Below are 12853 nucleotides of genomic sequence, written 5' to 3' on the forward strand. Positions count from 1 at the left end.
TAGTCGTATAAAGTGTATTGATCTTTAAATGAGGAAATAGAGTTTGGGATTAGGGGTCTTTCACAAATTATGTAAGAATTTTTCGAGTGATTATTAGAATCCCACCCTCGTGTGTAAAACGGTAAGACAGTGTTAATGAATAATGAAGTTAATCCACCTTACCCCCTTAAATCTTCGTAAGAGATATTAAAATTTTCAGATAATCGTAGTATATCGCGATGGGAACATTTTTAGATAAAAATTTAATACTTTGTCAATTGTTTATTTAATGTATGTTTAGGATTTTTGTCGTGAAAACAGTGCAAATCAAATTATTTTCTTCTTACTAATAAATCTTACACCCAACCGGGAAATGTAAGATTCTATTATAGATTTGCATGAAAAGCATGTACAATTTTTAATGTTTCTGGAACAGGTTCTGTAATGTGCTCGTCGGAAAGCTTTTTAAATAAATTTGTAATTTTAATGCAAAATTATTTTTCGATTAAAGTTTGTTTTCCCATAAGTACTGCTTCTAGAAAATCATCTCGGTTTTATACAAAAATATGTATTTTGGAAAAACTTGATTGCACGCATGTTGTCAATTAGTTGGTGAAACCTCCTCTCCCCTCCATTCTCTTACGTAATTTGTGGACGACCCCTCAGCTTGGGCTAAGTAATTGGGTTATGGTACGTCCTTCTCCGACGTATATTCATGGCCAGTGGCCACGTGATCCCGCTTCTTTATCGTTTAGTAAAGTAATCAATAATCAATGAAGGTTTTGGTAGACTTATATGAAATTTATTGTTTGCTTAATCTAAAAAACTAAAAAAATATAAAATTATTGATTTGAATCCATTCTCATATGAAATTTTAGAAGGTATGCAATATTGCTATTGAAACCGATCAGCTAGATTTCCGCCATTTATCGAAGAAACTTCCCATCTGCTTCGGGCAAAATTATCGGCTTCAAATTAGTAATGAATTACTTAGTATGGATTTTCCCGGCAGCTGCTGGAATACTCCTAGCAAATCAGTCTTAACTGTTATACAGACTGTCTGCAGACGGTCTGGTGGAATTCCCAAACAACACACTCGATTAGATGGAGATACCAGTTCGAAGCACCGAAAGGCTTGGGAACGCCTCACTTACACATTCGAGCGGAAGAGAAACCGAACGTCTACCTATATGTATGCATGACTTTGGGACATCTTTCTCCAATGTTTTTTCGAATGTGTTTGCAACAGCAAACACGTGTTCGTGTTCGAAAAGGGCGGTTTTCCCGAGGTAGAATGTAGATCAAACTAGGTGGATTTATAGATCTAATGATTGTTTGCTAACTAAAACGCGATCAAATTACTACTTTAAGTCTCGCTGGTGACCATTCCTTGCATGTTTAAAACATAGTTTCCTAGTGATTCCGACACAAGCTTGGATTGCTGGTCCAGCATCAAAATTTAAAAACCCAAATTCACAATTTCCCACTACGCGGGATTCCCCTGTAACGTTGGTATTATAGTAAACACATAGACATTTCGTGCCACTCGTCGCCATTCACGTGAACCCTGTGGCGAAACGTCATACTGTCTGAGTACGTTCGAACGTTTTGCCGCGATTCGACTCTAGTGGCCTTCGTCACTGGTGGCGCAGTGCTCTCAGGTTCTTTATCCGCTAAACAGCCTGCCTGCCTGCCTGCCTCTGGAGAGGACTGCTTGTATCGACCGGCTTGGAGCTTAAGAAGCGTCACGATTTCCAGCCGAACCTGGGTGACATGGCTCTGCTATCGTCCTGCTTTGAAGTGGTAAGTTTCGCTTGATTTGGAAAAAAAAAACATGCCCCTACTCTAAATGCGAGCATCCGAGCAAGCCGTCAAACGTCTTTGCTTTGTGTCCCGAACCCATCAAAGTAACATGTGTGTAGCAATCCATGCAGAAAACCGTTCCGAACAGATTTCCTTATTGAATTCACAACAATCTGGAAGAACGGCTTTGCTAATTCTAGTTTTTTTAATTCTTTTGTATTTATTTTTTACCCCATACAGAACATCGAAGCCGATAGAACAGCCACCGAGTACCTGGTCGATCAAGGAGCGCCCAACAACAAGTCGCTGCTCAGCTTTTTTGCAATCGTAAGTAAATGTATTCCCGGTTTTGCACCTTCATACTACATCTATTGACGGGTGGTTATAAATGTATTGTGACTGTGGATTACTTCGCATTGTTATAGGTCGGCAATGAGATAAGTCAAATTATGATTGATTGGCTTTGTGATAGCGAATCGCTAGATTGGTTGTTCGATTTTTACTGGTATGGCAATGATTAGCGGTAATTTGATCGATATACAGATCGGAGTTCATTATTACTTTTTGGATTTGGCTTGTACTCTTTATGTTTACAAAGAATAATATATTCTAACGCTGAACGTCAAGGCTACTTTGATAGAAAATTTAATAAGAAACATTGTTTTAGAATCAATTGATTTTGTTATGCGTGACGTAAATGTTATTTCAATCTTCCTTAAGGGGAACCTTTTATGAACCAACTCAATAAAAGACTGAATAATGCCAAAAAAAATTGATTATGCAGAAATGCAAGGCTATGAGCCACCTCTGAAACGGAACCGGCTTCACGTCTATCTTCAATGACGTACGAGCGTATATAAAATCGAAAGTTGTTAACTATAAGCACTTTTTTGATATTCACTGTGCAGAGTGACGCCTCTGCAGCAGCGCTCAAATTCCAAAAAAGTCGACACGCTTCAACGAACGAAGTTTTACGTCATTTATTTCTGTTCGTGGAAGAGTTTTAAATTATTAATGTAAAACTCGAAGTCCGCTGACGTAGGATCCAACCACGGTAGGTCGTTAAACTGGTTGTTCACATCAAAACGTTAGGTTTAACATCGCGCCCGATGAGACAATGAAGAACCGAAACAATGTCATTCGATTACATTGCTTCCCTGGCGGTCGCTGGGTATGATCGTCGCTAGAGGAGACTTCAACTTACTCTTGATAGACTATGGCGTCGTGGGAGTGGAATTGTAACCTACGTCCCGAAAACAATGGGTGCCATTATTTTTATTGTAGTGGCAAAAATGGAGCGCTGATAATGCTAGTAATTTTTGGACGTTTCTTGTTGCCGTTTTATAATTAGTCGTTGATACAGCAAACAATGGACACTTAAGAACGACGCTTTTGTGACTAGTAAGAAACTGAAAAGCTAGCTGAAATCAATTTAGATCTCCCAGGTCACTACCGTCACTTATTTTGCCGCGGTAATAAAAAAAAACATCTGCTTGTTTAGGGAAACAGCAACCGGTAACTTTTAGACCCCGAGGCTATAGACTCGGATAAACAATGGATTTAAACGCAAATTTCTCGCGAATCAAACCACTTCCACGGAATCTAACACCAGCATCTGATAGAACAAACTTCCTTTATCGAATGGCACATTATATTCTAAAAAATTTCTCTCTGAGGACTGGTAGTAAAGCAGGTAAAATTGTATGGGGAAAAATCATTTTTATTTAATTGTAGCTTGTTTAGCATTAATTTCCGGGAAAAAAAAACTGAACGAGAAAGCCCCTGACTAATTTCTTTAGGTTGTCGTTCACTTTTTTGACGTGAATATGCACCGAAAGCGAATTATTCCCACTTCTCTCAATTTCTGTATGGGGATTTTTATCACTTCCTACCAGCGGAACAGCGCCATCTGTGGAACATGGTCGAACAAAATGATTAATTAAATGGAATTTTCGCGGGCAGAGCTACTCGTAAACTGCGGGTTGTGCTTAGTAGGCCTAAAATAAGATGTAAGTCCTAAAACCAACCAGCCGCATATTCGCAGTGATGAAGACCAAACGTATAATCTCATAGAAATCAAAACCATAGAAACGGAATGTCACAACCGATGACACGTTGAATTCAACCGGAATGTATAGCGCGACAGCTGTGAGTGATACCTCCCTAAGGTTCAACAAACCATCATGTGTCAGGTGCCGTTGCCAGCTTCAAAATAGTACCTAACCTACGTCATAATCGGAAGTACCTTCCACCATGGGCAAAATAAATCCGTACACATCGGAACTTCTCTCACGCTCGCATTTTATTGAGCACGTCGTCGATCACCCGTTATGCCGTTCAACGCTTGTACAGCAACAACGAAGAAAACAATAAACTGCAAAATGTCAACACATTAATTTTAATTCATTCGGTTGCTGCAGGCGTTGGCCTTTGATTCAACAAACGGGCGACCGACACGACACATAGGTAAGGTATGCGTCGATCGTACTCATATTGCATGGTTATCTGCGTTGGCATCAATCAACTTATTTACATTAAACCACAGTGTGCAAACAGACAGTGTACATGAATACAAAATATTGGCAGCCCAAAAAAGGTGCAGAAAAAAGAATGAATTCTCGCCTAACTTTTCAAAAGGTCCTATCTAACATTTCACTCTTTTCGAGAAAAACGAGGTTGAAGATTGACAAAATCTTTTTTGATACTATTTTAAACCAAATCGACTTTTGACATTTTTAAGACCTTTAATAGTAAAATGCGATAGTAAAATTGAAATTGAAATTAAAATCTACCCGTTTCATACATTTTTTTTCTATGAAAACGTGAAAAATGTTACATAGGACATTTTGCTCTTGTCAGGTGTACATTGGACATGTTATATAGGACGTTTTGTTATAATCACAGTTACATAGGTCATTTATGTTTTCAACATTATTTGTTTGTTTTTAAGCATTATGAGTGCATAATTTAAGTTATACGAGTTAAAAGAACAATATGAGTATTGGACAATGCATCAACTTTTTTTAACGGTATATCGCAACACTGCCCACAGATTGTTTTGGTCGATCGTTGGTGGTCGCGTGAGCTGCTTTTTATTTGATAACAGTGTTATTTAGGGGCTGTTCACTTCGTAGACAACTTTTTGGTATGCTTGACCCCCCCCCTCCCCATGCGTAGACAATTGTCCATATAAAAATTTAAAAATTTGTATGGGCCGTGGATAATTGTCAACCACCCCATCTCCCACCCCACCGCCAACGCAGAAATAGTAGAAAAATGCTTGACATGAAAATTCAGATGAGCACAATCACATTGTTTTGGTTTGTTTGAACATTTTAGACGTTTTACTCGTATAAACACAAAGGACCGAAGTTCAGATCTGCATTGTTTTGGTTTTTCTGATACTTCAGACGTTTGTCTTGATGAACAAAGTCAAACGTCTTATGTAACAGTGAAACTTCGTTAATGCAAATTTTGACTTCAGACGTTTTGTTAATTTAGAATTTTCTCAATTCAATTGACATTAATCTGCATGTGTGTGTGTGCATAATGTTCTTAGGTACAAATGCTACAATGTGCATTTATAAACTCGATTTGTTTACATTTGTTACTTAGGACCTATTGAAAAGTTAGGCGAGAATTTAAACCTTCAGCTTTACACGGTAAGAAAAAAGTACCCAACGGAATGTTCACTTTTACCTACTTTTGACTAGAGTCGGTGTATAATGAGTCACGCCAAGAGAAAAACAGTTGAGCTCGCATCACGGTTTTCGAAAGATTCCCTTTCTTTTAACTTGGCAACAGAGGACTTCTGCATCAACTTCAAATGACTTCTAGCGAGGAAAAAAAGTAGCGGCTGTAGTATATCATAATATCAGTGATTTTGTGGAATTATCTTAAGGAAAAATAGTAGAAATTGTCATTACTGATCATTACAAAACGTATCGCATGACAAATGTAATGCACAATGCGTGTATATGATAATTTCTTCGGTTATATTTAATATTTAATTGCAATACCTTTCGTGGACCTTTCATAGCATCGTAATGCTTGTTTACTTTGCACGATAGGTAGCCAGTTTGACAGTTCAATAGGTAGACTTGGCTTCACTCTCGGCGTGACTCACTATACACCGACTCTACTTTTGACTAGTGTCTCCTTTTCTCCTTTTAATGTTGTCAAAAACGGAGGAGCAAAATCACCCAACAGGGGTAGTAAAGTGTGGGAACCCAACGTTGAGTATAATCATATTTACCTACTGTTGGGTACAACTAACTTACTTTTGATTAAAAAGTCAGTGGAAAATTTCATACGAACTGCACACAAGTAAATGAAAATTAATTTGACCCGCTTTACCTACTTTTGGGTTCCGGCACTATAGTGCCGAGATGAGTGAAAAGAACTTAATTTTGAGTACTTTTTTCTACCCGTGTAAAATGATTCGGTGAAAAAACAGAGGGGTGTGACACATCTAAATCTCAATTCTGTTTCCATCTACTCGCATCGCTCTCCACCTTTTTGCAGGAAATCTTCAAAACCATAATCAATCGGGTTTCTAGCAATTAAGCGTGAGTGGGTCCTCCCTTAGCTACGTCGGTAAAGGCGTAGCTACAAAGCAAGACCACACACTTAGAAATACCTAATTTTACACGTGACGAAATCCATCTTTGACATAAAGGATGAGACGCAAACAAACACGTCATGTAAAACTAAGTGCTCCTAGACTGAAAAGTTCGTTACTCGACGAAAAGTACGTTTGATTGAGCTGAATTTTGCGTATATTATGACTAAATTTTATGTAAAAAATGGACTCTCGTATATGTCAGTCTCAGAGCACCTAAATTTACATGAATTTTTTTATGTACGCATGCAGGAGGTGGCTGGGTTCGAATCCCGGTCCGGTCTAGGAATTTTTCGGGTTAGAAAATTTCCCGACTTCCCTGGGCATATTAGAGTACGATTGTAATTGCCGTAGGCATTGTTTTAATTTTCTTCTGTCGTTTCGCTTTTTCTCATCATCGTACTGCAGAAGTCTTCACTGTTTTCGTAGTGCTTTACATCATTAGCAGCGAGTATTACCAACAATCAATACGAAACTAACGATTTTAAATTGGCACACTACTTGACTAGCCTATTGGTCCCAAGCAAACGATTAACGTATCCCATTCTAGTCGAAATTCTAGTACTACGCAATGTTTGTTTTGATTCGCTATGAAAGTTTGACAGATAAAATGAGGGGTTATTGGTTTTTCCTATGTTTCGAGGGGTGAATCGATTAGCTGGGGACCGAAGAGAGTACCAGAGCTGAGCCAAAAAGTTGAGCACATTATTTCGGGACCTTCTAGTCGAGTTACCTCTATGGTATTACGTTGTGCCTGTGAGCAGTGATCATTCCTGGTGATTATTGTTTGCCATGGCTCAACCTCTCACTGCGTGACAAAACATTCATCTCTGGTACTTTCTTCGGTCCAAGCTAATCTATGCACTCCTTGAAACATAGGAAAATTCACGAACCCCTCATTTTATCTGTCAAACTTTCATAACGAATCAAAACAAACATAGTGTAGTGCTAGAATTTTGTTTAGAATGGGGTACGTTCAGCGATATACTTGAGACCGAAAGACTAGTCCAATGTGAGCCAATTTAAAGTCGCCAATTTCCACCGGTTGATAATACTCTTGAAAATCATGCAGAACACTCTTTGAATTCACTCTGCAATGTTTTTTGTGGCTCAATCGCGTTAGCTTTACGGAGCCGATCATTAATTGTTCTTTGTTTGTAACAGAATTCACTTAATTCTATGTCTATGTGCCGAATACTCGCGGCGTACCCGAGGTTAGAGGGATACATTGTCGAAGGATAGGATCAGGGGAGGAGTTTGAGGGTGGGGTTTCGTTGTCTCATCAGAGCGTTGCCGTCAGTATGAATGGTAGTGCGGTTCTAGATTCGTCTGTAGTTCGACCGTCTATGGTGACCTGTAGGTGACGATGAGACTCATCGAGACGGGGGGACAAGACAAACAAAAACTAATAAAGAGAAACCAAAGACAAAGGAATTGCATTCTTATACTAGACATTTGCAGAAAAACATAAATCGACTGAATATAGCAGAGATCGCGGGTTGCCAATACGTCTCTGATAGGACCATTTTTTTCTTGGGCCTCGAGGGTATTCAAAAGTCGCTCTCTAGCAGCGTTATTAACTCTACAATACTCTTTAAATTATTAATAATTCATATAGTATTATCTAGGAAATCTAGGCGATTTCTTCTGAACATTCGCTTGCTATTCACTACACCCAACCGAGGGATGTAAGATTCGCTTACAATTATGTGGGATTCATCATCAGAGGATGTTAGCGGAGACCGCATGAACCGAGGATGCGATATACCTAGCTGCGGTCCAATGCAAGAAAATCGGAGACCGAAAAATGTAGAGGTAAATTAGTTATGTTATGTCGTTATGTCGAAAAAAAATAGGAATCCGATTGCCGACTGGACTCGAACCAAGAACGCTTCGATTATCAGACCTGTGTTTTCTCCACTGCTCTCTCCATGCTCCTGAATTGGATAGCCTAAAAGCAAACATGAAGCGCTCATTTTCTCGCATACTCGACTTCGTATGCTTTTTCTGCTGGAGAGATTCGAGGCAAGTGTGTGGGTCGTTCTACAATGTTCTGCAATGTGCGTCGTTCTACAAGCTTACTAATATAGTCGAAACCGTAGATAGAACACGAAATGAAAAAGACAAAAAAACATTACATCACCTGCATACTTAGATTTTTTCGCCGAGATGGGCACCACCGAGCAGCTCGGCATTTTAGTTTGCTGGATCTCAGTGAAAAATTTGCCGAGATTCAGCTAACAAACGGGAATTTTGCCGAGATCTCAGCTAACAAACATATTTTTTGCTGAATTTCCAGCAAAATAAAATGCCGAGCTACTCGGTGGTGCCCATCTCGGCAAAAAAATCTAAGTGTGTGTAAGGTCAACTTCTAACATTCACTGCGATGTTCATGAACAGAGGATGATAGGAAACGGAACTAACATTCATTGTAATAGATTTTTGATTTGCGTGTATTTATTCATCAGATATTCATATGGATTCTTTCTAGGAATTACCTTTTAGATCTGCTCATGACGCCCATAATTTCTTTGACATGCTCTTCAGGATTCCCTTGGAACTCTTCTTTTATTTTCTAAAAAAAATGTCACTAGAATATGCTTACAATTCCCTTGAACTGTTCCTTTAAATTTTCTTTGGAATCATGCTCGGAATTATCTTGAAATGCTTCTCAATATAATATCCTTTGGAACTATTCTCTGAATTTTCAATGAATTATTTTCAGAATGCTCTTTGAATTTGACTTCTTCCCTTGGAATTCCACTCACGTTGATAGTTTTAGATTTCTCATTGCAAATTATTTGGCATTCAAGTCTCTCCTGGAACTGTTTTATGAGTTCCTTTTTAGTTCTGCTGGAATCATTTTCAGATTTAATTGTAATCCTGCTTTTGGCATACTCCCGAAGTATTCTCCGAAAATTCCCATGGAATTATGTTTCGGATTCTTTTCTCCCTGAAACTTCTTGAAATTATCTTCAGTGCTCTTTTGGAATTCATCTTTGAATTCCCTTGGAGTTCTCTTCACAATTTTTTTGGAATTAATTTCAGAAATTCCTATGAACATTCATTAACATTCCTTTCGAATACTATTCAGAGTTTACTTGAAATTCTACCCAGAACTATCTTGGTATTCTCCTCAAGTTTTACATAGAATCTGAACATTCTAACAGTTCTTCCCTGAACTCCCTTAGAATGAGTTCCTTAGAAATTATCATCAAATGGCTAATGCCTTTAAAATTATTTCATGGTCCTACCCAAGTAACATTGCAGGTTTTATAGAGGTTTTATAGCATTCCACAAGTCTAAATCATGGTCTACAGAACCCTCATAAAACCAAAATTGTTACTTGGGTAATGTTAATGATTGGTTTTTAATCTAAAATCTTGGAAAATACAAAATAAAAATATTCAATGTCCGACATAATGAAAATGTGTCTTCGTTCCAGGTTCTTGAAAATTTCTCCAAGCATGATTATTTTTAAGCCCAGAATTTGAAAAAAAAAATTATAAATTCAAAAATGATTAATGATATCCAAATTACAGAACCTGAACAAATAAAACGTTCGGCCTAATGACCTTTGGCATCCGCAGCCTGTCTGATATACCTCATGATAGGTCCCAGTATAAATTATAGGTACGGATACACCAGCAACATGTTCTGATGTGGTCAATGGGTCCTGGGTTTTAAAGTTCCTTTGATTTTAACATCATCATCATCACAGAATTCAGACGCTCTACCTTTGACATATCGATTTATAGAATTAAAATAACACTACATAGGTCATCCACCAAAGGAGGCATTGACTTACGGAGAGTACGATACATGTGAAAATTAAGGAACCGCAGAATCCATCGAGTAATAGAAAATATCGAGTTAAAGAATATCGAGTTCTGGAGGGGGCTGGGTCATTTCGCTAAAAAACGTTTCGCCGAAGGACGTTTCGCTGAAGGTCATTTCTACGAAGGACATTTCGCCGAATGGGTCGTTTCATCGAGTTTTAATCATGAATCAATATACAATTAAAATGAATTTGGAACACATTTAAATAATAGATATTCCCATGTAAAGCAAGTCAAAAGAACTGCTCATGTTTTTTTTTTAAAAGAAGCATTTCAATAAATCACAACTATTGATTAAATAGTTGAATAGTTGAAAAATTATGAAATCAGTACAACTCAAAAGAAGGAAGCATTCTGATAAATCCAAAATATCTATTATCTGAAAATTTCCGAAATCAGTACAACTCAAAAGAACTGCTTACGTTCAAAAGAAGAAAGCATTACATTTGAATTGCTTGCCAGGTTGAAAAAATCGAAACTTCTTAACCTTTTTTCGAGACTGATTCCAAAATTTACTGAGCTTTGAGAAAAGTTCCAAACCGTAGAAAATGGCTTGCTCGTCGGTGAAATGACCTTCGGCGAAATGACCTTCAGCGAAACGTCCTTCGGCGGAATGTCCCGCTCTCAAGGAGAAATGTAAAAATGAAGAGCCGCAGAATCCATCGAGTAATAGAAAATATCAAGTTAAAGAATATCCAGTTGTGAAGAGCTGACTGTTATTATTATATATATTTTTCACAGAAAGACTTTCCGCTTCTAAGCAACTTTCTTTCAAACGTCATTTCGGTCATAAGTGACGTTTTCGTGCTACAATATATTAAAACCTGTGAAAGATGTCATTTTAGAAAAAATACCTTTACAAAATTGCTGAAATATTACAAACATGTGAATGATTGCCACACACAATTATGCAAAGTTTCATGCAAATTGGAGAAGGTTTGTCATTTAGCGTTGATCTGCTCTGTTGCTAAATATTTTCCATGGGCAACAATGAGAATCAAAAAAAAAAAAAAATCGTTGGAACGACCAAAACTGAAATTAAGCTCTAATTTATGCTACTAATCATTCCACTTGCGTCACAATCGTTTTCTGTTTTGCATCCTCCACTTCTTTCTGAAAATTAATCCAATTTTCTTCCACCAATCAACTGCTGATCATTGGGTTAGCAAAAGATCATATCATGTACTCCCCAGTCTCACCGAAGAAACCATGACGAGACATCCGATGAACCAATTCCATCCTACAAACTAACACTTGGCTGCAGAAACTTTCGGCACCTCGTGCTTGGTGGGGCGGAACTTCCACTAAAGAGCAAAATAGCGAGAAAAAAAATGATTTTTCGAATCGAACTTCTCTGGTTTGTAGGAAAAATTGCGTAATTGTTTGTTGTTATGGGCACAAGATTCACATTATTGCTTAAATTCGGCCATTTTGGGTTTTGGAAAATTTTCAAAATGGCGTCCTTGAAAGTTTTCAAAAAATTATAGTGCGGTAACGGCATTTCTGATCGAAATGAGGTCTGCGACTAAGTTGTAGCGAAAAAAAATGTTTTTTTTTCTAGGAAATAAATACAACAAAATATTTCCAGGGATTTCAAGTCAAAATAAAAAAAATTAAACCCTCAATATCTCAAAATGCCTTCGTTCGATTTTTGATTTTGTAAAAAAAAACATCATACGAAAATTACCAACATTTGAAATATTTAAATCATGGACACTTAAAAATTGAAAAAAATCGTAGAACAAGAACTTTTGGTAACATTTATGAACTGTTTGTTAAAAAGTTTTTTTTTCATATAATGTATACTCAGAAAATAATGTTAAAGACATTTTAAATTATTTTTTTCTGAAAAAAAAATACACAAAAAAGTGTTCTAACAAAAAATTTAGAATTTAAACCAAAAGGTCTTGTTCTATGATTTTTGTCAGTCGTGCCATTTTCGAGCTACAATTTGTTGAAAAAAAAATCAAAGACTCAATTTTGAAAATTTTACATGATAAAAAATGGCCAAATTTTAGCAAATTTTTTTAATAATTGCCCATAACAAACAATTATGCAAAGATTCATGCAAATCGGAGAAGGTCTAGATTTCCCAATTTGTCATTTGGCGTGGAACTACTCCAAACAGACCCATACCCAAAATGCACCACATACGAGGCAAACTCCTCCTTCATTAAAACCGGCCAATTCCATTGACGTCATACGCAACTACCGTTAAAGGGTACATGATCCCAAAAAGAGACCTGAACTTTGTGGTCATCATCATTTATTGAGTCACAAGAGCCTATGCAATGATCCAGAAGCACTTCTCGGTGCAACGTACAGCTGAGCTTCGTGAAGTTACAACATCAACACCGACAACTTTACTCAAAAGCCAGCTTGTTGAACAATCAGTCTCTTGCGACGAGCGTAGGTATGGGTAGGTAGGTATGTGGGAAACGAAAAGCACGCCGGCTGGCTTGCTGAAAACGACATTTCCATGCGTTTGACGTCAATCGAACTTAATTTTTATAACAAACACACCAACCGACGAGCGCTAGTCGTCAGGGGGGACATTCGAAGGCGCGCGAGGGGTTGTTGATTGTTGAATTCGCTGACTACTGCTAGTCTG

At 37.6% G+C, this 12853-nt stretch overlaps 1 protein-coding gene across 2 annotated transcripts in view; it reads left to right on the forward strand.

Moving 5' to 3' along the window:
* IP3K1 (inositol-trisphosphate 3-kinase-like protein) overlaps positions 1-12853 on the forward strand; it is a 48977-nt gene that overhangs the window by 16690 nt on the left and 19434 nt on the right. Inside the window, exons 1-2 of one of the 2 annotated variants that reach the window (XM_065231262.1) lie at positions 1656-1782; positions 2023-2109. In XM_065231262.1, coding sequence (XP_065087334.1) covers positions 1753-1782; positions 2023-2109 — 117 coding nt within the window. In that variant the 5' untranslated portion in view covers positions 1656-1752. Of the gene's footprint in view, positions 1-1655; positions 1783-2022; positions 2110-12853 lie in introns of those variants that run through there. The other variant, XM_065231261.1, reaches the window with a different exon arrangement.

Source organism: Ochlerotatus camptorhynchus, unplaced genomic scaffold, assembly GCF_037179485.1.
Source record: "Ochlerotatus camptorhynchus isolate MF236.1 unplaced genomic scaffold, CSIRO-AGI_Acam_v1.1 ptg000349l, whole genome shotgun sequence".
In the NCBI taxonomy this organism is placed as follows: domain Eukaryota; kingdom Metazoa; phylum Arthropoda; class Insecta; order Diptera; family Culicidae; genus Ochlerotatus; species Ochlerotatus camptorhynchus.